Source organism: Mugil cephalus, chromosome 6 (genome assembly GCF_022458985.1).
Source record: "Mugil cephalus isolate CIBA_MC_2020 chromosome 6, CIBA_Mcephalus_1.1, whole genome shotgun sequence".
NCBI lineage: Eukaryota > Metazoa > Chordata > Actinopteri > Mugiliformes > Mugilidae > Mugil > Mugil cephalus.
The window spans coordinates 19,880,482-19,907,039 of NC_061775.1; the positions used below are offsets into that span (position 1 = coordinate 19,880,482).

Consider the following 26,558-nt stretch of genomic DNA (forward strand, 5'->3'; position numbering starts at 1 on the left):
AGAGGGGAAATGTTGCTGTGTTTCAGCTTCATTTAACAGGGAAACAAAAGACCTCAGCTGCCTCTGAACCATTTTTTTTTTCCCCACAGCATTTTCTGCTACATTTAATGATTCTTTGTTTTTTGTTTTTTTTTCTTGCTATGGCAGGATTTAAATTTGCACGCAAGTCGTGGACATTGACTTTATAATCATCAGTGATGATTACTGGTAAATCTAACACCAAGTTGGTTCATAATATAAAACGACTTATTTTTGCTGGGTGCATTCAACAGATAAACACATAAAGAAAACTTAACAGCACATTTGAATGGTAATGACTTTCTTCATTAATAACGAGGCAGCCTCATCTGTCATTATGGGTGCCACCAGCAGACTAATGTAGATAAGGAGCTGCACATCTCTTTAATCTGAGAGACACTCAAGAGAGCACCTAAAGAGAAAGAGTGGTGCGCTTGGAAAACCCACATCATGACATTACTCCATTTATTTCACAGCTAGTTCCCCAGGAGGGAATTTGTTACCCTTTAACCTCTTTAGCCACCAGAGAAGACAGCCCACAGCCGACATCTCAGTCCCACGTCTGGACCCTTCCAGCAGCTTCAACACGCAGCTTTTCCAGGATGCAAAGAAGAAGGAAGAAGACGTTTTGACACTGCAGGGACGTGGTTTTGGTTGATGGCAGATCTAAAGTGAATATCTACAAAAGATCTTTGGGTTTGTCTGAAGCCCGATTCCGATCCGATCATTTTAAAAGTGCCTCAACACATCCCTGTGGCTACAATTTTGAACTGTCTGTGAAACAAGCTTCGCCAAAAGGTCGATGGCCTGGAGTAACCACATAACCACTCAGAAAACCAGTGGGTCACATCACAAAGGTTACATTTCGTTTTTTTACGTTTTTTTATGAAGATAATGTTAAAGAGAATTAAATAAAAGTTTCTTTTTGAATCCTAGAAATGTATAAAAGAAATAATGTACAGTTAGTAGAATGTGTTTTTATTTTTTTGTGTTTTATAGAACATTAAGAAATTCTTTATTAAGAAAATGCATGAAAAAGAACAAGAAACGTTAAATGCATCCTCTGAGTTTTCTAACTGTTTCTCTTGTTAAAATCTTGCCGATAAGTTTTGCAGAGAAAGTGGGGTGTAAACAATGAATAGTGTAACTTTGTTGGTTGACTTTCATGATTTCATCCATTTCATTATCAACATTTCTGGAGTTATTTGCATTTCCGTGATCTTTTAATCCATGTCTACCGATCAGGCAGAGACAGATGCAAACACATGAAACCGAGAGACCGTGTTTTATGGCCCGTGCTGTTTCACTGCTGAAAACTGAAAAACTCACTGCAGGTGGTGCAGGCAGGAAGCAAAAAAAATAAATAAATAAAATAAATAAAAAAATAAATAAAAATAGTCTGTGTCACATTGTGAAGCTTTTATTGTGGTCATGATATAAAGGAAAAGCACAGTGAGTAGAATAAAAACTGTCTGACTAAGTCGATGACAGCGCGGACGTAAAGTTTTAGACTGACTTCAGTTTTGTATTCATATATACAGCAGGTGTTGTCATTATGTTCAGTCGTGACAGATGGGTTTTCTCTGATTCTGGGACTGTGCTTTGGCTGGGCTTTTATATGTGAACCACGCATATCAAGCCTCCTGTCGGATAAGCCCGTGTCGATGTTTTTATTGTTTTGAAACATACTGTATGGCTCTGACATCTCAAATTTCACAGAAAGTTCATTGTCCTTGTAGAAAAGTGCTTCTTACAAATAAAGCCAAAAATACTTAACAGGAACAATTTTTTTTTCATCATTATTTTAGATTCTCTATTTTTTTTTCCTTTTAAATAAATTACTTGTTGGCAGAAATATTTAGCTATAAGCACACAAATCACCATTTACTGTACATTCTTAAATATTTACATCCTCAAAGTGACACCAGCAGCAACGTCCTTTACAGGGAGATTAGGCCCAACAAGTAAGTGTCAAATATTCACAAAAGAAAACAGAATAAATAAACTCATAAACTGTTCTGTTCACATCTTGTTGATCCACTGGGAGCAGTGAGGCAGAGGGGCTCTGTGCTGTCTTGCAATGAACCGTGTGCTGGTTAAGCCATCCCGCTCTGTCCTGTCAGGTCAGTGTGAGGCCAGGGGCTCCTGCTAGATGAAATACTCCTTCTGGTTTTCACTAGGAGCGCTCGGGGAGTCCGCCTGGCTGCTAAACGGAAACTCGTGGTCTTCGGGTTGTGCCGCCTTCATTTCCTGGTTGCGGTACGTCTCTTTCCTGGTGCAGATGAATCTGGCCATGACCGCCAGCGCACACAAAGTGACAAAAATCACCACGGCAATCACCCCTGGAAACGAGAGAAACAAAAATCGCTTACTACCTGCTTCACACGTGCCTGCTCATGTCGAGGACTGATATTAGTCTGTGCATTTGGTAAAGATGCAGAACAGGAATCGTTAGCATGAATGGAAACAGGGCGAATCTTCAAACTAGGCTTTTCAAAGAAAGTTGAAGAATAAAACCCAGTCCATCTGTGAAGCTTAATAATTAGCGCAAGTGTTCAAACCTTTACACAAAACCGTTGAAATGAAACGCAATGAGTGTTGTTTTCTTGACTCCAGCACAATTTAAAAATCGTGTTTATTTCTAAGTGATAATTTGAATTTCTCTGACATGTCACCAGGTTTTTCAGTTTGCTTTTGGCAACTGTGCATATGCATGATTTCACACTGGTACAGTGAGAGATGGCAATGTGTTAAGTGTGCCAGAGTAAAATGTAGAAAGTGTAGACGTCTGGTACTTGACCAAATTTTCTCAAGGGTTTTTAGTCAGTTTTCGCTATTTAATCTTATGCCTGCTGAAACGTATAGCATTACCTCCAATCAGAGCCGAGTCACTCCTGATGGCGTTGACTAAAGGTTGACCGGGATCCAATGAATCCGGTTGGTCTGGAGAGACAAAAAAATTATGATAATTGAGGGAGGGGAACAAAAAACAGGAAGGAAAAGTTAAAAACTCTAATGATAATGATAATAATAACAAATAATAAACCAGAGATGCAGATTGATGGCTCTCATAATAACTACCTTCCATCCTCCTTTACCTCATCAAGCAGCAGATTTTATTACAGGACACTGTAACTGTGCCATCACTCTGTCTGCTTACAGAGGAGGATGGTTAATGAGCCAATGTGAACGTCTAATGAAAAGTCATAAGAATAATAGTAAAGAGGTACTAGACAGATCCCTGCACTAGCGGAAGGAAGGTGCATAAGATCTATAGAGGCCCCTCCCCTCAACCCTCAGGAACCAAAGGTCCCCACTAACAACACTGTTTCAAGACACCACAGGACCCTCAGAAGGCCCATGTCCATCCTCTAACGAGTTACAACTATTTTGGAGGCCAATGTAAGGATACCTGATAAGGAGTGTGTGGTTTCTGCTGCATAGGGATCGGCTTCAGAGGAGGAACCACAGCTTGACTGTACCAGTGGGCCGGTGACAATAACGGGGCTGTCAGGATGCAGCAGAGCAGCTTTGAGAGGACTGATGGAGTTAAAGCGAACACCTGACAGGCAGCCAGTGAACCCAAGAGAGGCCAAGCCTGCTAGCTCTGCATCCAGACCATCAGACTCTGATCACAGGGAGAGAAACAAAGAGACAGAGCAGAGGTATGTATTATCAGTGCGAATAAATTACACGTTCAAAGTACAGCAGTGATGAGTCCTTAAGTATTTATCTTGATGAGACCGGTTGTGATGATAAGTGGTGTCTGTCTCTGGTGTAATTAATTTAATTTCAATATCCATTCTGCTGTTGCAAAATAGGATCTGAAAATGTCTGGTTTAAATAAAAAACCCAGCAGAGGTTGGCTGTGAACCACACATTATAGTCAGAGATAAAATTTGTCATAGGTTGAATGTCATAGGTCTTTAAACATGACATGATCGAAATAGGAAACTGAAACTCTTGGATAGATGGCTAAAAGACTACATCTAAACATAAATGCGAATAACTTTCTGGTGTGAAATGGCACATAAATCGTGGTACCGAGCATCAAAATCAAATACATGGTGTTGTGTACCCTCGTATTCTGTCATGCTACACGTGAAGGGCACGCTACATTCTGCACCTGCACCAAATACTGTCACAGGATATAAATCATGTCCCGCAGCGTCTTCCAATATAAATGAGAAGACAGGCCAATCTATGCGTGCGCCGTTTGGGCCTTTTGTCACGGTGAAACCTGTTCCTCTTTTTATTACTTTGAACTAACGGCTTATCAGGTGCCAAAACCCCGCAAATAGAAATGTAAATACAAAGGACACCAGGCAACATGTTAGACAGCTACATGTTGATATTAAAGTGCCACGTAGCAATATTCAAGAAATAAATTAACATTGGTGACAGTAAAGAGCAGGTAGTTATTTGTTTTCACATCAGTGACTGTTGAGGGCAGGAACACAGACTACGGTACAGCAAACAGGATTATATGGAAAAAGAAATGGTTACAAATGTAACCAAGGGTTCTATGAATTCCTACAGTGACCGAGAGAGCTCAACGCATGAGAAAACAACAACATGCTGCAAAAACCTCACAATACCATTCATATAATCTGACGAAATATGCATTAGGTGTTTATTAACTGAAAGTTGCTTTCAGACCAGTAAGTCGATAAGGGTTTGCTGGTGTTGTGAGAGTTTGCAGCACATTTTTGTGATTGCGCAGAATGAGGTAGAACACATGTAGCAATTACAAAACATTTCTTGAAAGAAACGCTGCATTCAAAGAAGGGAATGTGGCGACGCAGCTAATATGCATCACCTCTACCAGAATGCTTAATTATAGCTTATTTCCGAACACAAACACACCATCAGTGCTGTTCACGTAACTTCTCTTACTGGAGGAGACAGAAGTTCCACGGTGCAGTTTTAAACAGCCAGTAAGAGACATGTTTAAAGCCGACTAGCTGATAATGAAATGGTAATTAAACTGTATGTTATAAATGTGCTGAAAGTTTTGTAATAATAATGGTGCTAGAGGGAGGGTAAAAGGGCAATTAAACCCAGATTTATTCACTGTGGAGCATGAAGAAATTTCATAAAACCGTGGTTATGCTTAACTCCTCCACGAGTTCTTTCAACTTTAGTCTTGGGGAGACACCGGCCCATGATAAAAGACAAGAAATTCACTGCAGCTTCACAGTTTAAACACCTGCAATTAAACAGAAGCTTTTAAGATGTTTCCGATGACAGGAAATATATTTGCAGTGACATCAAGTTGCCTCCTTAAGAAACTCCCAGTGAGTCTAACTTGTGGCTGAGGAAACCATCGCAAACCTCACAATATGTGACAGCAGGTGCTAAATAAAATCTTAAGCATCTATAAATGTCAGTACGACGCTCAATTATTCCTGCAGTGCAATTTCATTACACAGCACATCATTGCCACTCATCTAAGTTATTACCAGAGCTAGACAACTTTTCACCATATGAAGGGGACACTGCAGCGTGGCCTGGCTGGAGAGGGCAGTTTATCAGCTGCATATTTGATCAAGCGCTGAGTTTTAAATTGAATGTGATCCTCTGAGCAGCGGGAGATAATTTGACTTGGATTTATTAAGCTCACACATGTCGATCTAGGGATGAATCAGTAAGTAAGATAGGGGCATGACTGAGTTGACAGAAAAGCTAAAGTAACAGCTGCATGGGTAAACTATTGTGTATTATTGTATTCTTTAGCCTTTCCCCCTTTGTAACGAATTAAAGCATACAGCCAAAAATTTAAATTAACTAAAATTCAGCAGGAAAATTTCCTATTTCAATAAAAAAGTAAAATATTTGTAAAAATACAACAAGATTCAAGAGTCTACTATTCTTTTATTTGAAAGAATGACTCATCTCTACTATTGGAAAAGTCTACGGCTTAACTTAGGATTTTGATGTTTGTGCATGCAGCCGAACCCGAACGGTGACAGCACCGGCCTCGTGAACTGAGAGAATACTGTCCACCTTCACCTCCGCCTCCTCCTGCTATCACTGTCTCTCTCCTCCCTCTCTATCTTTCTCCCCCTGCGAGTATCCGAGTCTCTCCATCCTTTCTCGGTCCATTAGTTAGGCTGATGGATGACAGGGCTGGCAGGGAGTGACAGTACATCAACCATACCCCTATGATACTGATATGACTGCTGAGTCCTCTGGCTCAGCAGGGGCGGCGGCTCGGTCGCACACTAACATGACCAGGGTCAACAATAAAAAAAAAAAAAAAACTAAGGAGATGAACTAAAAACAGCATCAATTTATGCTGGTTTCTTACACGTGGTCTTTTAAGTTACTTTCCACAGTCAGAACTTGCAAATATCTCAAATATCCAGTCATTTCAAGGCTTAAGTATAGTATTCAAAGTGCTGCTCCTCTTAGCTGCAGGTTGGACTTAATTCCTATTCTTTGTACCGAGGTATTAAATATAATAATCGTTTTTTTTTTAAGGCACTCTAGCCTCCATTAATTAACACCCAGGTGGCCTTGTGATAGACAACCTGTGGACTAGGTCAGGTTTTAGCTTTAAGTGGCCTTAATGGATGGATGGAAGGGAACAGAGCTTGTTTTAGATGACAAAATACATAGTGGTTTTTCAGTATTTCTATCACTGATGGCGTCTGCAAAGATTTCCCCAACATGTGTAAGACCAGACCAATTTTTCATTTTACTTGGAGAAACCGTAAAAGAAACAACAACCGTAATGATCTGATTTAAACCATAAGCAGCTCAGGTGAAAAACAGGATGAAATAACGCCCAACCCATTAACTGGATTTATACTGTAGTTTGCATTAAGCATAAAGATGGACTGCTCCTCAAAAGTGAAGCCAAAGCAAGTAGAGCTCCCTCTGGTGACTGGCTGCAGTATAGGTCATAAGTTCTACGTACTTCTTATTAGAATAGGCCAAAGTAAAACATTAAAATGCACATAAGATATGTTTTTCAAGGATAGCTTCTGTAATTTTAAGTATAGTTAATATACCATTGATGCAAGTATCAATTCTTTGAATACGTTTCATTTTCATCCAGGCCACTGCCATGCCAACCAGTCCGTAAAGCAGTCCATTAATCGTGCGAGTTGTAAAAATAAATAAATCAAAATAAATAAGTATAATGTAGTAAATGAAAAAATGTGCGGTTATTAGGGAACATACATTAACTGAAGCATGAGAGGCCTAACTTTAGCTGATACACTATCTAATGCTGAAATGTGTGAAAGACCTGATGCTGAACTATAAATTAAAACGTGCAACGTAGGTAATAAATCCAGCTTTTGGGGATTTCAGATTTAATCAGTTATGCAGTAACCACAAAGTACATGTTTTCAGAAAGACCAACGATTCAGTCATTGTTTTCTGATAGAGAATCCACAACAATACAGGACTCTGTCTGAGCTCTAAAGATATGCTGTCAATATATATGAAGCTATCAATGGTCATGGAAGATGAAAGTCACCATAACTTCTATGAAGTCTTTTGCCTCTGAGAGAATATCTGGCAGATAAATCCGTACAGTGTCTTCTCCGCAGTAACAGGGTGAACTGTACTGTCTGACATCCTGGTTTGCTTTGACCCTACCCACAGCATCGGAGACTTACCGGTTGCTGAGCTGAATCGCAGGGTGCTGACTCCAATCTTCTAAGTAATTTGCTCTTTTCAATCTCTCCTCATTACCATACAAAGTGAAGGACCTTTTCTGAAGTTATAACCATTACAGCTGTCTGAAACCCGGCTCAGCGAGACAGACATCAACACTGTATTACCCACCTCTTCAATAACACAAATAAAAGTGCACAAACATATACTGTGTGTCTGCATTAGCAAAAAAGAAAAAAAGAAAAAAGAAAAAAAGAAATGATTTGTACAATACTTTACCAACCCATATGGCACTAAAATGCATCTAATGCCACAGAAAACAGCGACCTAAGTGGGTGGCTGCACCTTCAGACATTTCTCAGCGTGTTCTCATTTTGCATCTCTACGAGAAAGCGCTCGCTTTGTGACCATTTGAATATGGATGTCAACTTGTTTTTAGAAGCACCACAGCTGCTGCTCTTGCCGCAGTTTTCCCTCTGGTCCATCAAGCATGATGAATAGAAAACGGCAGAAGGCTCCACAACAGTATTTTGTCGCATGAGGCCAAACATCTCAGAGCTGTGATTCGAAATGCGTCTGTCCAAGTGCTGGACTCAGCGCTAGGAGAGATTCACTTACCCTGCACTCTGCCCAGAATCACTGATTTGATGCTGTTGAATTCCACATCAGAGGTCAGGTTGAAGTCCTCTCTGGCACTCTGGTCAATCTGAAATATTATATGTGTTGAAAAATTATTCATAGCAACAAAAAAACAGCCGAACAGACACACTTCTTCATTGTTAAGTGCTCAAAGATGTATAGAAACTTCAACAAAAGTCTGCAGAGGAGCAGACGGCAGAACATGTTGACTTGGCCAGACTGATCTGCACATTCAAATGAGATGCAGCCCTTATGCTTGAAACCAATAGAGCACTGAGTGTTTTTGTAGTTCATGGTGGCTGAGCAGAAAAGATCAGAGGGATTTGAGGCAGCAAACATCTCAAAGAGAGACACTCTTTATGATGAACTCATTCAGTGTGATGTATTGCTTGCAATCACACAGATGTAGGCTTTAGTATCATTTTTCATAAGGGATTATCCGCTGCTGATCAAGTCGTGCCTTAAGTGGAGCCACAGCAAACAGTGCAACCAAAAGTAGCTCGAATAAAGAGGAGAAATGTATCATTTATGAAATATGGAAAGCTTTCAGAAGCGCCCTTGTGGTGGTCAGGGCTGTTTCTCGACTCATCTTTTCAACATGAGATTTTTGCTGAAATATTCTGAAGTTAATGTTACTGCTTTCTGATGTCACCCATTACTACTGGTGTATGCCTTTTCTGGTTTTAATTGTGATTTAGATGCCAAACATCTCAACAGGTACTGATCGTGTTAACGGTGGTTAGCATATTTCAGTGGACTGTGCTGGCACGAATGGATATGGAAAACACATATTTTAGAGGATATACTAATACACTCACTCTCCGAGACTGTGAGTGTTATTTTAAAAAGTTGACTATGACTGATCGGACCACGTTCACCAACTCCTACACTCTCATTCACTGGATGGAGGATTTGACCAAAGGAGGACACAGAGGGGACGAAGTCTGGTCTGTATTTATCAAGTGAAGCTGCTCCAACAAAGATATTATAAGAATTAAGTGGAACCACTGTGGAAGGTAAAGTAGCAAATGCAACTGAAAATACCCCTGAAACACACAACTAACGTTGCGTTACCTAGCGGTTAGCATTAGCATTAACATGTCCCCTAAACAAGCATTAACTTAACATATTTTCAGTCATGATTTATTCTAACCCATGACATTATCCAGGCTGAAACTGATGATGCATTAGATATTAATCTTATCTGATAAGAAGTGTGAGCATTGTAGTTTGTCTTACTCCAGTCCTTTCTTTTAAAGTTTAAAGTATTTGATACAATTTTGTTTTTGATTTGTCGATTTTAGCACCAAAAAATAAAGCAAAACAAGATTTTCATGGTTGAAAATGACAGTGTTTGCCTCAAACTTCCCTCTGTTTTGCCTCCACTTAACATTGTGATGTGACAGTGATGGCGGCCATGAAGTGGTCTCTAATCTTTCATTTATTTTCATTGAGCATCTGGAGGATTGTTTGTTATTTCGATGTCTGTCAGTTTAGGACTAATCTCTGACTGGAGCGTGAGTAAGTAGTAAATTTTATTTATATCGCACTTCTCGGAGAGAAGACTCACAAAGAGCTTCACAGGATAAAATACATAAAAAATGAGGTAGAAAAGTTCAGACAGCATGCAGTTAATATACAAGATAAGAAACATTGATCGAATTCTCACATGATGGCGTGTCACATATAGTATAGCATGCGGTGGCAGCATACACCTATATGCAGCATACATCTATGTACAGGATTCATTTGTAGCGGGAGACAGGAGAGTAACTCGACGAGTCATGAACTACGCATCACCCAGCAGCTTCAATTAAAGATATGACTGCAGGCCGACAACAGCCTGCCTACAGACTCCTCTCAGCAGCAGGTGTTCAGAGCAATGTGAGCACAGTTTGGATTTACACTGAAAAGCAGATTGAGCCATGAGGAAAAAAATAATAAATACAAGTTTCACCTCTTTGATGCCCTTTCAGGTAGTAGTGACAGCCTGGCTCACCCATGTCTAAAACTCAGCCCTGATCTGTGTGACACGGCGTAAAATATCCATATTTTTATTATTTTTTTTTACCTGCATGGAGACGCTGTCTGCCAGACGCTTGACGGTCACCGTGTGCAGGCGTCCATCAGCCAGGTTCATGACTCTGCTGCTCAACACCTCCGCATCTCTGCTGCTGTGTAACTTGTACCTCAGCTCCAGCTCATCTTCACGGAGACACAAAACAAGAAGAGCCTCACTGAACCGGCGAAACGTGCAAAAAAATCATTAAGCTGACTCAAAAATGTCTTTAAAATGATTGCTAAGGGAAGCATAGAGCTAACCTGTGTTTCAACTGATATTGATGGAGACTTGTTTGTGAGTACACTATTGAAACCATGTTCTGTTACTTAGGATGACTTAATCAGGGCAGTCAGTCAGAAGAGACTGGCCCGCTGTGAGGGAGTTTTCTATCAGATTGAGACGGGCGGTGAAAGCCTCTGATAATACGTTCAATGGGAAAATATTAGCGCCTGGGAAACCACTGATGCAATCGTGTCTCTCTGGAATTAATACTTTATGTCTGAGGGGCAGAAGCAGGGAGGTAGCAAAACTACAATCTGAGAAGAAGAATGAGGGCAGTGTCATCGAGTATGCTGGTCCGTCTCAGTCGTCTTCTTCTGTTTGATGAATAAAGCATTTTAAGTAAGAAAACTTCTTCCAACAGGTTCAACTCTCTACAGTGGCCACAGTAAAAACATTATCGTGTAAACAGCTTGAGTTTCTTGTTGGAATGAATTCAATATTCATTCATTGATTCATTTTCTGTAACCGCTTGTCATCATTGGGGTAGACAGATCTCCAGTCTATCGCAGGGCTAACACGGAGGGACAGACAACTTTTCTCACTTACACCTTCAGCCAATTCAGAATTTCCAATTAACCCTAACGAGCGTGTCTTTGGATGGCGGGAGGAAGCCGGAGAGAACCCATGCAGACATCTCAGTGCCGCCCGTGATTTCGATACGGTTGAAGAAACGCAGCCACCGTTAAGTCAAAAGATGTACATCTGTGCTCACATTTAAATGTTTCCACCTGGTACGGAGCTTTCTACAGTTAAAGGGCCGCGGTGAATTTAATTAACTTAGCATTCGAGCCATTTCACACAGAAATCTGCGCACCTTAGCAGATACTGTACGCATTGACTGCTTCAAAGAAAGAACCTTTAATATCTCACATCTGAATGTTCCCAGATACCAGCTTCCGAATCACAAAGCTGCAAGCCGTTTAATACTTTGAGGATTAATACTTTATCTGAGAAAAACATTCAATTACGTAAAATTAATTTAACTTCTTTTTTTTTACATTTAAAGCTTCAGTCCTATGGCCCTGAGATTATCTGAATGTTCTGCAGACTTCTCTTATATCTTATCTTTCCTCAAATCAAAACACACACAATACTAAATACTCCGTCCTATTCATTTTAACTGCACTCAAACGGACAGCTATTCCCTTATCATAATGCCAGATTTTTATATTAAAAAAAAAGAAAATAAATTGCGTTAGAGAAGGCAAAGAGTCTGTCAGAAACCTCAGCGAGTGGCTCAGAGCGTGCAGTGTGTGTGTTCGTGTGTGTGTGTTCAGCGGCGGCTGCAGCTTCAAGACACATGAGCAAAGCCGAGATAAACCTCTCCTCTGAGATGTAATTGGATCCTTCAGCGAGAGCGCAGATTCACGATGATCACTTGATCAGCTCACAACCTGCTACGCTTCTGATTTACCCCAGTCATTAAAAAAAACAAACATGTTGCAACTGTGAGCAGCAGGAGTTTATTCAGAGCAGTAATATACATCTATAAAAGCGTATGTTTTTAATGACTTCTAAGGGCAGATCTAATTATTTCTAGCGGAAGTTTTGATCGCAAAATGACACAAGAAATCTCCAACACTTGAGCACACCTCTTCGTGTTAAAAATAAGTCATGACATATTGTCCTAGGCAGTCGATGATGACGAATCCTATTAGACTGAGCAAGAACAGCTGCAGAGAAATGAAACAGTGTAAAGCTCTGCAGTGATGTGAGTGATCATAAGATGAATACAATAAATAATTACAATTGCAAGATAGCTTTCCCCCCTGTGAAAAAAGAGAATTATCATTTAGCATGAGATGCATGAAAAAAGGAGGCAGAAGAAGATGACAGACTGAATCCAAACAAGGAGGAGGAGGAGGAGGAGGAGGATGCAGGCAGTGGGGGAGGCAGAACAGAAGAAATTGCTTGCATGAAAGATGGGAAATGATGAGATGAATTAAAACTGAGCAATCTCGTCCAAACAAGTATACAGACGGACGGGCCATCTGAGTGTCCTCACCGTGTTTGTTGATGAGCAGGCTCAGGTACTCTCTGTAGAAAGAGCTGACGTAGAGCAGCAGAGCGGGACTCTGGCTGGTCCTGAAGCTCAGGGAGATGCTCTCACCTCTCAGCGTGACGTCCGAGTAGATGGATGAGGGCACGGCGCTGCTGTTCCTGCTCACTTCAAAGGGCTCTTTGAGGATGTAGGCGACGGACGTTGTCGACTTGAAGCTGGCTGAAAACTCTGAGAGTCGCAAAGTTAACCGGGGACTTGCATTTATACAACTAAATGGTTTAACAGCAGAGTTAGCGCTACAGTTCACGTCGCAGGGTTTAGTTAGAAAAAGCACAATGGTTGAGATTAGAGGATTTCAGAGGCTTTGATGAAACATTAATGAGGTCAAATGATCGTTTTCAGAATAAAAAGTATTTTGAGCGTGTTTACATGAAACACCACTTTGTACCGATGCGCAGCTTCGACATTGTCTTTATTTTGCAGTTCAGTATTAACATACTTTCTATTTTTAGAGGACGGGGCACGACAATTGAACAGAATACTGCATTTTCAAATGAGAACTATCAGCAAAGACGAAAGACTCGGAAATTACGCGTAAAACATTTTCTCTCATCAAATGCGTCTCTGTTCCTTTGCGGGTTGTTTGGCTGAAACTGACACGATGCTGACTTTCAGTCACGTGGTCGCACACTAAAGCTACACGAGTCCTTTAAGGTAATTCCACTGCTGGACCCGTTCAAAATGAGGCCGAGCTGTACAGACAGCAAATGAGACAGACGCGAGGGATCAATAGTGCTGATCTGTCTCCTCTTCAATGAAGCACCGGGGCTTCAGGTAAAGTGTTACAGTTGAATCAAAACTTTCCGCATTTGGAGTCATCGTGCTGTAGTTTTCATTCCAGCTATTTGCCTGAATGAGTTATAATCAGAAATCTGGATTGGAAAGCAACTGTCCTGCAAACGGCATCTGTCAAAGCCCATGATAGTCTATCACTGTTGTGTTTTTTATTTTACCATTTCCAAACCAAAAATACAAACCGTGTTCCATCATCTGTTGTGACATACGATGCACTAACTAGATTATTTCCCAGGCCTGAGATCTTTCATGCACTTTGTAAGTTTATGTTTAAACTTACAAAACAAAACCCTGAACAGCGTTACAATAATATACCACACTGAATGTATGTGTGTCAAGCACATGAACAAGCACTGTTCATCATGTTGCCTCCCATATGTATTAAATTAACACACTTTGCTTATGGATTTCTTCATGCACAGTCTGTACAGTTTCTCTTTTATTTATATTTTTATATGGTGTTATGCTTGTGCTTATCGTACTACCACAGGAAAGTATTAGTCTGTGCAAACGTACTTGGCAATTAAGTTGATTCTGATTCTAATAATGCAAATTATCTGATTTTCAGCTGGATGTGACACTAACCTTTTACCCTGGACATGTAGCGACAATCTCGAGGCATTTGTCTTAAATCCAGTAGCTGGCAAAAGCTGATTATGTCTATTTGTAGCAGTCTTTTGTGTAACGTTAAGTGAAATCAAGGAACCGTTGCTCGAAACAAACAACAAACCGTCGCTCATCTGACAAACGAGACGGGTCATTCGTCTTAATTTACAGATACTTGGGATAGGGATTCAACTAATGGCAAAATGTATGCAGTAATGAGAGACTTCTGTGGGTGTGATGTAGGTGTTAATCTCCTGAGAGCTTGTCTGATGTCACTGCTTCTGACTGCTGCCACATCAAACTGGCAAAACAAATCCCTTCCTCTTCATTTGGAGAGTCTCTGGAAAGGATGCACAGACTGAGCTGCAATAAAAAGCAGCCGCTGTTCAAACAAACCATAATATTGTACTGGCACCATATGAGAGAATACGTCTAAAGGCTTTAGACGTATTTTGTCTCTATTGTACCTATGGGTACAAGCTGATACCTTATAGGTCCTGTTAATTTATAATGTAAAGCCTTTTCTTTTTAAAAGTTTTAGTCTGTAAAGGCTGTAGGTGGACAGAACTTTTTGAATTAAGTCCCAGTTACTACTGTTTTTTATAAATTGAACAATGACTTAGTCACTATTGAGTATTGAATATTGGGGATGGGGGGGGTATAAACCCATTAGTTAAAAAAGCTATATTGACAAAAACGCTACAAGTTACTTCTTAAGGCGTTAAACATGTGTCGTCTGTATTATACATAGCGTTGCAACCTGATATCTTATAGGTACATTATATATAAAACTGAAATGCGTGGAGAGGTTTCTTTTCAGTATCAAGACGATATCAGACCAAGTTTCCTTGACGCTTTCAGTTTAGTCTTTTCTTATTTTAGTTTTGTCTGTAAAGGCTGTTATTGGACAAACATTAGTTACTAGTGGCTTTTAGAAAGATGAAAGAAAGAAAGAAAGAAAGAAAGAAAGAAAGAAAGAAAGAAAGAAAGAAAGAAAGATTAATTATTTTGTCTATTTTGTTTTTTTTTCCCCCTGTTTTATCTATTTTTTTTTAATTAAAATGTTTTTTTTTGTATCTATTTCAGTCTCCAGTTTTTTTTTTTAAATCTTGTTTTCCCCCCTGCAAGCGATTGGCCTGTATGGTAGTGAGGAATCAATGTTAACTATTTTTATTTATTTATTTTTTTTGGATTTAGGCTGTATATCACACTGTCTGTCCAGAATGTTCAAAATGTTCAATCAATAAAGTTGGAAAAAAAAAAAGAAGAAAGACAGTTTAGTCACTTTTGTTGAATCATCCAAAAGCGTATTTCAGAAACATTAAAAACATAATTTTAGAGACACAAACATCCAAGAATCCCGTTTTACTGGTGGAAATATGCAGATTTCTGTACCTTTATGACAGAAGGCTCCGGTGTAAGCCGATTGGCCGCAGTCGCAGGAGAAACCGCTGGCTTTTTCCACACAGCGACCCTGGTTCTGGCAAAGCAGACCGTAGCTGCTGCAGTGGCCCGGGCATCCAGGTCGGACCCCGGGGGTAATCTTCGCCCTCTCCTCCAAGTCCAGAGTCACACCGTTCAGCTGCAGAGAGCGGATGCAGCCCAGAAAGCCTTTCTGTCTAGATGCAGTGCCTCCTGCAAACACAAAATTAGAATATTACTATTAATATAAAAGTTTTCTACTCGCATCAAGGCGAAAAGTATAACACACGGAGAAGAGGAAGAGAAAAATCATAAAATATGATTTAGTGGTGGTTCAAAATACAAACTACCACACCAGGAGCAGAGTAAAAGCCGTCACGCTTCCCCTCTCATTGACTGACTGTAAATCTCTTTTTCTGTCTCCTCTGCAGTAAATTGTGATTGACGGCCACATGTTGACACCGCAGCGCGACAAGGCCGCGTCTGCTCCTCGGGGCAGAGACACGGACGCACCGGCCCGGGCAGCTGATTGGATAACTGCTCGGCTGATGAGCCATCTGGTGTCTGATATTCATTCTTTCCACTTTCTCCTTTCACCTGACAATTAAGATTCTGGTGCAGCAACCTCACGCGGTTTAGACTTGGCAAAACTACATTCCTCCTGGAGTTCCATGCTGGCGACATCTTATTTTATATCCATGCGTGACAGTTGTTTCCACAGATTGGAGCTGGCAGGGTATTAATCTCACAGTCGGAGTCAAGTAAGGCTTCAAACGTTCAGCTAGAGGAGCCTTCCCGTGCCACAAAATCTCGAACCCTTAAGTTTCCTTCCGCAGTTGCAAAACACAGACAACTGATTAAGAGCACGCGGGGTGGGAAATTTAATTAAGCACTCTTTAAACGACCTGATGTAGATAAGTTTGACTGCGAGGGCTAAAGCACAAGCAAAGCAAAATTCTATTTAATTTGGATCTAAAAGGGATAGTGTGAATATTTTAGAGCACTGGTGTGGCTGAAAAGAAGGGATTAAATCTAACTTGCACCTCGGATAAAAGTGCCATGGCAGTTTCCTGTTGGATGCCACCTCTGACTGAGGGAAGGAAACGGACAGGACAGGAGCCGCAGGAGAAAGAAAAAACGCGCATAACAGCGGGAATTTCAGCCGTTTAAGTAGTTTTAAGTTCACACTTCACTGCGCTAGAGCACAAAACAATCGTGAGCCCTGTCGTAATCAGAGCGGTGAGTCTTGTCGGGTCATGCGCACAGCTGCTATTTAGGTGCACGTGGCAGCGCAGAGTGCAGAAGTTCTGGCTGAAGTAAATTAGAGGGTATTATGAATAATAAATACATTCAGTTCAGGATTTGATAAATTCATTCTCAATCAGACACATCACTGGTCTCATCGCCCGGAAAAAGCGGAGTCAATCAGAGCGTCGCCTGATGGCAGCTACTTTAAAAGACTCTTCTCTGGGAAATTACATGTTTGCCTGAAAGGTGCAGAGTGGCTCTTTATTCACAGACTGTGTTACTGACATTTCAGGTTTCAGACTAAATAAATGCTAATTCTGTACGTCGATGTAAATGCATCCACAGGCTGGGGAATGATTAATTAAAAGTGGTTTGTGTAAAGTTTAAGAACTACAGCGTTATTTCCTCCCACCTGTGCACCTGGCGAGGAGCGACTGCACACGTACGTGCCGTGTTAAGGACCAAACGAGCTCTTTGAGCAGGTTTAACAAGACAAAGTGAAACTGTTTCTTGCAAAAGTGCGAAATGCCCCCTCATATTTTTCAAAAGGTTAGCAGGAAGGAGGTATAAATTCCTGTGTGTGCAACTTATTATCAGTTCTAAATATACAATTGAATTACTAAAGACAGGAACAATAATCAACAACAAATAAAAATAAAAAGGAGGTTATAGACGCTTTGAGAGCGCAAGAAGGATTATTATTAAGCTACAAAACCTTAATAGTGTGATGGGCGCCAAAGAAAAGCATAAAGCATCACCAAGGGAGGATGCACCGGGAGCATTTTTGTCAGACCCTCCATGCAAAAGTGTGCACGCAAGATGTAGATGCAACCTGCTTTTTTTCTGACGAGTTAAAAGAAAAGCAAACCATAATTCCATTCTTAATTAAAGTGCATTGTTCTGCAGCGTTTGTAAGGTTCACAAACCGCTAACCCACCGGTTTGACTTCACTCTCTGTGTGTCTTTTAATGAGCTGGACGTTGAGTATCTCCCCCTTTGGACAGCAGCTCACCAGCTCCTCACGTTCTTATGTGGCTTCTTCCTTTTGCACCATGCATCATCACAGGGCTTTTGTTCTTGTGACTTGATTGAAATGTAGACCATTACACAACATACACAATGATGAACACACCTTCCAGCAACAAAATACCTTATCAGACGTTTTGTAAGAGACATAACAGCAACTTATTATTGTGAGCATTAATTTCAGTCCATGTTACACTGTGTATACAATATTAATTATGTCCTGTGGCAATAAATTAAGCTGCACCGGAATAATTTTCGTCGTATAAATACACCCAAAGGCAATAATACGGCTTATTAATTCAAACTATGGGATATCTATTCTTATTAAGTTATACAAGGCAATTTTATATATTACGAAACGGGACGCAGTATTTATAGCAATACAGATGTCTCTGCAGATTTCTGGTTTTGCAGGGTGCAGGCTCTTAACATTTTGGGTTCAACTATAATTCTCCAGGAAGATACCAAAAAAAAAACCCCAACAACAAGAACACACAAATAGCGATGTTCTGCTGTAAATCAAGACAAAGACAAACACCCTTTTCAGGAAGTATTCTCTTTCATAATCCGCCATAATCACATCTCCATCCGAATATGATTTGGCGTCGCATTGCTGGTAAACAGCAGCCAGGGACGTTTCTCCACGTTTTGCGAGGAGAGAGACTCACGGCGACCGCTTTCAAGCTGCTCACAGAGGATTATTAGCTTAACACAGTCCGCCAGTCACTTCTCACCTCCATCTCTCTGCATCTCTCCAGTCTCATTATTTGCTGATTTTCTCTGCAAAGTGGCTGTTTACGAAGGAACATATGTCCGCAGTGTTTGCAGAGAGATAAAGCTGCATAATACGCGATGGATTTCCAAGCCCTCAAACACAGTTAACGCCTGAGCAGGAAACTCACAAAAGTCTGTGACAGACATGAGAAAGTGAGAGGAGTGTAAAAGGAAACAGTTTATGAAAGTTTATTTTGATACTAAGTTTTAGTATGTTGCCTTTGGTAACTTCTCAAAGTGTTCCTGATTTGAGTTATTTGGTTTATCCCTTGGTGATACCTATTCAGTCATTTCAGTATTTCCCATCTGTGTGCCTGTAGCCAAACATAGGCATATACACCGATCAGGCATAACATTATGACCACCTTCCTAATATTGTGTCGTGCCTCCTGTGTGGGACATTGATCTCACAATGTTATCTGAAAAGACTGGTAAAGATGGTGGAAGCCAGTGGTTCTTCTGATGTGCTTGTAGACAGAGTTTGCTGTGTGCCTGGAGTCTGAGATAAGAGAAGAGAAGACGAGGCACCGGCTAATGAGGTGAATGATCTAATCGTGATGACCTTAAACTAACCCTGACTCCCTCTCTCTCTTTTTTTAAAGTTAAACATAACACTGCAAAAGCTTTAACTCGCTTTAAAGTTTCCTCACGCGCCCAACATTTTCGAGGCCAGGCGGAAACAGACAAATTCACACTCCAACTCCTCACCTATGAATAACTGGCTGTTGAGCTGCAGATGAATGAGTCCGTCTGCGGGGGCCTCCTGGGTGGCGGCGGGGAAATCGTCCACACGCAGCAACGCCTCCTTCACGTTCCGCTCGGCGCGCACACTGTGCCACCGGTTGTCATCCAGCGGGAGGCTCGCCTCCACGCGCACCTCCAGCGGCCCGTTCCCCACGTCGAAGGAGAAAACGACCTCCGTGGAAGCTGGAGAGGAGAGGATCGTTACACTTGCGTTTTGACGATTGACTGTCGCAGCAGAAGAGTGAGCGCGACTTGTTGTTGCAGGCGTCGTTCAGTCTTTCTTAATCAGTAGAAAACCTGAATGACCCATAATAATCTGGTCCTCTGATGGTTTTGCAGTTTCTTCTGCAGCCTTAAACCGACAATGTGTGCAAGGATGTTCACTGTCATTAAGAGTAAGTGTATTAACCGTGTTTTATTTACGTTAAAATGTGTTTTTGGGTGACACCAATTAATTTATCCGAAGAAACAAAGCCAGCTCAGGTCAAGGATTTTACTAATTTGTTCTTAAAGTTCCTTCAAAGTAACATTCAAAACTGAACATGACGGACGATCGGCGTAATTTGGGCCCAATTGCAGGACACTTTCTTTTTCTCGCCTCATGTTTACTGTCAGTTTTTTTTCTTTTCCCAACTATTCACAGTCAAATAAATACAAAAACTGGGTAGCAGCAGTCCTTGTGGTCCTTGTAGTCCAAATTAAATGTACGACTTTTCGCAAATCAGAAGTATTTTTCATGTAATTAGATCCAAAGAGTGGAGCGGAGCGACAACTCGATTCAACTTGCCAGATTTTTTTTTTATCTTAGTAGAATGCAGCTATAAATAAATATCGATTTTTTTTGTTTGTTGTTGTTGTAATTCTTGTTGTTGTTTTAATTATCTAGTCTTTTTCCTGTCATGTTGTTAATTTAGATAAAGCCTGTTTCGCTGGTCGGGCTCCAGATTGCGCCATCTTTCAATAAACCCATTAGACAGTCACGTCCCTCCGTCATCCAACGTCGGCAGAAGTGTGAAATGACGTCCACCCACCAGTCCATCTGTTGGCAGGATGGACAGACAGCTGGACACGGATCTGACAGGATTCAGAGAGCGGCTCTGGGCAGGAGAGGAAGACTGCAGCTACAATATCTATTTGTTGAGTACAGCTGTTTAGTATCAAACATGTTAATATCTTCTTTGGGCCAATTCTGCACCGTCAAGAAACAAGGATCAGTTTTAACATCTTACATTTAAATTTCTTTATTTTTTATATTTCATATTTACATAGTGTTTATGTTCTGTCTGTATCTTAATGGGTTCTCTCCGGATACTCCGGCTTCCTCCCACCATACCGTTTGTTTCCTTGCCACTGTCGCCTTTAGGCTGGTTTTTGTAAAGCGTCTTGAGACAATTTGTATCTTTATTGACGCTATAAAAATAAAATTGGATTGAACTGAACACAGAGACATGCTTGTTAGGTCATCCCTTATAATGTGTCAGAAAGCTGCCCACATTTTTGATGGTAGCAGGTCAAAATTGACCCATGACTTAATCCAGCCCAAAATTGTAAAAAAAACAAACAAAACAAAACAAAAAAATGTTTATCATCCAGTATTGTTTTTTCACCAACCATATCTAACTTATTATGCATTCATATCCACTGCATTAAATGTTATTTTTTGGCCCAATAGACCTTTTTATCTTCAAATACACCACTCATATGTAAATTGCGCTAACCACCGAACCTAGAGACTTTCAGATTGCACTAAAATGGTGATAAAAATCCTTTGTTGTATTAAAATAGCTATTCTAAGAACTAGGAAAATTTACTCTTAACACATTTTAACTTGCAAATGGGTCAAATGTGACACTAACACAATATAAGGGTTGACTGTTGATTCTAAATACATTGGTATGAGTATGAATAGTTGCCTGTCTCTCTGTGCTAGCCCTGTGATAGACTGGAGCGTGCACCGTTACGCACTGATGCGTCAAAATGAGAAGGTTGTGGGTCTGAACCCATTGGCCAAAAGGGGCTATTTTATGCAGGGTATATGTCAGAAAGACATGCTCATTAGGTGAACTGATGATACTAATTTAGTCATTGGTGTGGTGCATGGGGGTGTGAATGGTTGCTTGTGTTAGCCTTGTGATAGTCGGATGACATATCCTGGTTGTTACTCTGGGCCAGTGATGGCTGCGACAGGCTCCAGCCCCTCAGCGACCCTCTAGAGGAGAAGCGCTAATAGACAATCTAGTAATGGTATGCTGATTTACATAAGGTAATGTTTCCCTCATGGGTTACTGTGGTGCACTTTATGCTGACATCATCCACTCTACTGGAGTACCAACAGGAAACATGGTAATAGAATCCAAGTGTGGATGTTCCAGCTCTGTCCTTTTTCACCCCTTTGTCACCCAAAACACACTGACTATGTGCTCAGCACTGACTTTAAAAATTCCGATCATGCCCCAAATTAGCACTATCAAAACTTATCAAGGATGTCTTGACTCCCTACATGACTGGATGTTCTTTTAGTTCAGAGGACAGGGGCCCTCTTCTTATTATAAATACAGCAGGGCTTTGCCATTAAAGCTTCCAGACTGTGCAAAACTATTGAGATACTTTCTTAAAACTTTATATGGGAAAGCAGTTATGAATATTTCATTTATCGCTTTGTGCTTACAACCCACTCTTTCAATTTTATATTTTTCTACATTTAGTTTTTATTAGTTTTAAACGTGCTTTTAGTATATATTGTTAGTACTTTTCTAAAGTTTATTGTTAATATATGCATCATTGTCCTTGTAATTATGTTAACATACGGGCTTAGCATTTGGCTGCCTCAAAGAGACAATTACAAAGGCTGGGACTCTCACCTGTAGTTGTACCATGACTGCGGTTGAAGCTGCAGTAACTTAGTGTTTTGGTACATTCTCCACCTCACTGTGCAGGGAAACGCTCTAGTTCTATTGAGAAGCATAATATTTAAACAGTATTTTCTGTCCTCTGATGGGCATAAACCCAAGTCAACGTCCTTTCTTGTTAAGGTATGGACGGCAAGCATCTGCTAATAATAGGTTTATATAATTAGCATGCTGTGGTCATTAATCTCCCCATTTACACTGCGCTAACAGCCTGAAAACTTAACCTATAATAGAGGGTTTTGAGCTGAAGGCCACGCGGACACCACTCATCCATCACAACTGTGCCAGCATGCCCACGCTCCACATTTAGGGGTGAAGTTAGCAGAGCGGTGACACCTGTGTCTGTGCAAAACATCATCCCTCACCGGGGCCGCAGACAGCGGAAGGGTAAACTCTGCTCTGCTGTACAACTTCACTTAGAAACTGGCTGCTGACTGGCTGCAGCCATGTTATCAGCAGTGGGTTGAGAGGAGGGGCCTCTGTGGATCGGGCTCATTCCAGTGCATCCCATGGAAACCATGACTGTGTGCATCCTGCTGGGGGTGGCTGCTGCCGTCAGTGAGTGTCATTGCTAAGTAACATCCACACGAATACGACGTCCAAAAGTTTCACAGCAGAACTTGGTGTTGTCACGAGATAATCAGTGTTATTTATTTTCTCCTGTCAGTGGCTTTAATGTTGTGGATGATCAGTGTGTGTACACCTACTTCCTAAAACATTAGGTAGACTATAGTGAAAATGAACACATTCATGACACTAAATCGCCCTCTGTGACTGTTCTAATGTTCAGTTTATGTTGAAACACAGCCAGCAAGGTTTTAACTCAACTGGATAATCATTTTGGCGGATGTCTTTTCTCTTATTTAGCCAAGCACGCAGACTAAAATGTGATTGTCAGAATAATAAAAACATGTGTCGGTACTACACAATAAATTTCAATAGCACCACAAACCACAGCCTCTAAAATGAACAAACAGCTCCTTCAGTTATTTTAAACAAATGCTGAATACCACACCCTTCCTGGCGCTAAGACGCATTTGCGCAGCACCGTTATATTAGAACGTATTTGTTTTCACTTGTGTACCCAATGAATTGGCAAGTAAGTTAGATGGAATCGATGGATGAGAAGGAGATATGCAGAAGTGGGAAAGGAGACTGAAAATTCGCAGTCTTCTCAGTGAACGGTTATTTATTTCTGATTTGGAACGTAACTGCTGTGAAACAACCAGAGAATTGGGTTTTATTTTCTACTTAACTCACTTTGTTCCTTCACTCTTTAACCTGCTCGAGCAGCAGCTCTCGTCATCAGCTCGTTCAAGCTCTTTTTATTTTCTCGTCTCTTTTTTCTTTAATATACTTTTTTCCCTCTATGTTAATAACAAACAATAGATGTCTGACCATTGTTAAGATATCAGCACTGGAGTAACTGGTTTCTTATTGAGTCGGCACAATTTGAAGAATCAGCCGTGGCAACTGTGTGCCTCCAAGCCAAGGAACACAACTCTGCTGGCTTTGCTCACCAACCTTTGGACAGTGAAAATAAAATCTAATCACTGGTTTCTTCAGCTGAATCACTGGCTTGGTACTGTCTGCGCAAAAGGTTCTTGGTCCCTTGGGAAAGCTCCTCTGTTGGAAGTACTGAATAATTAGGTCCGAAAGAAAAAGCACTGTCAGAGGCTTTGGATTTCCTGTTGCATACTGGACCGTGACTGGCTCTCAAGCACCTGTCCACTTATTGTGTTTTAAACCCAGACTTTAGATGAGCAAATAGAAACTTTCCGTCTCCAGCAGACGAGTCAGAAAACGCATTTTACAAATCTGTGGTTATGCTGACTGAAGCTCACATATCCAAGTTAAATAACACTAATAGGCAGTTTAGGCAACGCAGACCACAAGAGCTGAGACTGGTCCACTTGGTATTCGTGTATTTCTGCTTTACTATTTCTGGCTGCTTCACCATCTCCACAATCTTTGAATTGATTATTTTGGATCAATAAAGATGGAACACATCGAGGAAGGGTAAGATACACCAATTTGTAGGACTCGACTTTGGCAAAGCATATGGCATCCAAACGGACGAGCGCACGAGTATAAGTGGCTTGCACCGGTGTTGGCTATGTGCATAAGTTTTGGTGTCTAGGTACCCAGTACTCTAAAGGAGCCTTAACCCTTACCACACTGTAATACATTTAGACTTTAATGATCCACGAGGGAAATTACTTGGTCACGGCAGCTTTGTTTCACATAAAGGTAATTCTCTTAAAAACCACAGGAAAGACAAAATAAAATAAGATTAGAGTGAAATAAAATAAGAATAAATATTACCTAATAAACAGTGTAATAAAAAAAACAAACAAAAAAAACAAAATCAGCATTACGTACAAATGAACAAAAGTAGTTGGCAAATCAGTGTCCAAGGTGATACGGTTGTTTGGCCAGTTGCATAGCAACAGCGACATGAATCCTGTCACATGGTGACAAGGAAACACCATTTCATCCCATTCTTCCAAAATGAGGAAAAAAGCATTAAAAGAAGAGAAAATCTCTGCTGTCTGAAAACTCGGAAACAAAAGTTCACCTGCCGCCTTAAAGATGCGAGTGAACTCTGAACCTGAAGAAAACCTCAAAAGGTTATAACTAATGCTCATTTATTGTTTTAACTTGATACTATGAGTTGCGTAACTATTAGGTTACATTATCTATTGAAGAAAAATCATTTTATCTTGTCAAATGAACTCACATATTCATATCAATTACTATTTTAAGTTTAGAGAACCTTGATCTAATGCTTATTTGGAGAGTGTTGTGTGATAGGTATCCTCATTTCATCCTCTGCCTTATAGTAATAATAGTTCTAATCAAACATGCAAAAATGAAGGCAGCCTCTGTATTTCCCAGTATTCATATCATATCACCCTTCCTCCTCCCCTATTGCTTTTTTCAACCCCAAACTTAAACTGCAAAAGCTGTCACTCACAGCTGAGTTCAATCCGAATGAAGTCCTTGATGCCCAGATTTTCCAGGAAGACGCCGGAGGACGACGTCGTTTTGAACAGGAAGGAGATGTCCGCGTTCAGCTCTCCGTGAAAAGTGGGGAAGTGAAGGTAGGACGTCTCCTTGTCAAAAAACGCAGCATTCCAAAAGTTCTCTGCAAAAGACAGAGAATCTCACTCCTTAAATGCTTCACATTCTTTTTTTTATTTTCTTTTATGAAGAAATGTAAGATCGTTGTTTTCTTTTTTTTTTTCAGAGAGTAGACAAATGACTTTGGAAAGCTTATTAAAAGAAAACTCATTATGATGGCTGTGTGATGGAAATCACGTAGTAAACAAATGAACTTAACAATTCAGCTAATTAGCACGAGATGAACAAAGGCATTACTCCAGCTATCTCATTTACGTTGATTTATCTTTCATGGCATTTATTTACTTACTCGTTAAGCCGAGTGCTGAAATTAAAAGCAATTAATGCAAGGTACAGTGTATCACGCTTGTTTGTTATGTATCTTTGTATATTTTATATGTCGGCCTCCTAATTAGCGAGTGTAATCTGTTGTCGCAGATTTTCCATTAACTTAATGGGACATTGTATAATTTAAGGGTTGAATAAAATGTATCCGTTGAGTAATTTACCATCAAAAACATCCGCGAGGTCTGTCTGTTCCCGGTCATCCAGGTCATGGTAATCAAAAAGACGTTTCTTACAGAAAACAAGCCACAGAGTTTCCTACTCAAACCTCCACTTCCCACCACTCTACACGTCCAGTTGCCCCTTTTAAACGCCTTTTAGATACTCAAGATAAATGGTAGTTGAGAGCAGTTCTGTGAAAAGCATTGACCGGCTGGAGTGGACCTACTGTCTCCATGACAACGGAGGGGTCCCACTCTGTAAGCAGCCTCCGACCCCGGCCGATGGAGGTCACCCAGCACCAGGGACCTGACTGGGAGTGACTCCTTGTGGATGAGCAGGCCCGAGTCATCAGTCCTGGAGAAAGGGGGGAGAGAAGAGGAAGAGGATATTGAGTGGAAGGAGGGGGAATGAGTTAGAGAGACAAGAGGAAGAATGAGGCGGGGGGGAGCTGAGCAAGACATCAACATTAGAAAGCCGAATGATCGTGCACGCGGAGACGGCGTAAAACTTGCGCTCCCCCTGAACTCAAACCAAACAGTGGTTTTGAAAAAGTGGGACAAACTGTATTTAGATTACCGACGCAGCACCTCTCAACCGCGCTCATTTGTTCTCGGTGGTTTAGCGGTACGTTTCGCAGAACTGTTTTCTGAACGAACGCGGGCTGAGTGATTCATCTGCACAGTCGCGCTCGCTCGGCTCAGTGCTGCTTCGA

At 40.8% G+C, this 26,558-nt stretch overlaps 1 protein-coding gene across 1 annotated transcript in view; it reads right to left on the reverse strand.

Moving 5' to 3' along the window:
• Positions 1-1,422: 1,422 nt before the first annotated feature.
• The window catches only part of LOC125009992 (contactin-associated protein-like 4), a 93,582-nt gene continuing 68,446 nt past the window's right edge, over positions 1,423-26,558 (reverse strand). Inside the window, exons 15-24 of the mRNA XM_047588327.1 lie at positions 26,073-26,200; positions 25,194-25,364; positions 19,272-19,490; positions 15,489-15,728; positions 12,636-12,860; positions 10,358-10,491; positions 8,266-8,353; positions 3,431-3,646; positions 2,890-2,961; positions 1,423-2,360 (exon numbers count right to left, since the gene is read on the reverse strand). Of these exons, the coding sequence (XP_047444283.1) occupies positions 2,167-2,360; positions 2,890-2,961; positions 3,431-3,646; positions 8,266-8,353; positions 10,358-10,491; positions 12,636-12,860; positions 15,489-15,728; positions 19,272-19,490; positions 25,194-25,364; positions 26,073-26,200 (1,687 nt within the window). The 3' untranslated portion in view covers positions 1,423-2,166. The remainder of the gene's footprint in view (positions 2,361-2,889; positions 2,962-3,430; positions 3,647-8,265; positions 8,354-10,357; positions 10,492-12,635; positions 12,861-15,488; positions 15,729-19,271; positions 19,491-25,193; positions 25,365-26,072; positions 26,201-26,558) is intronic.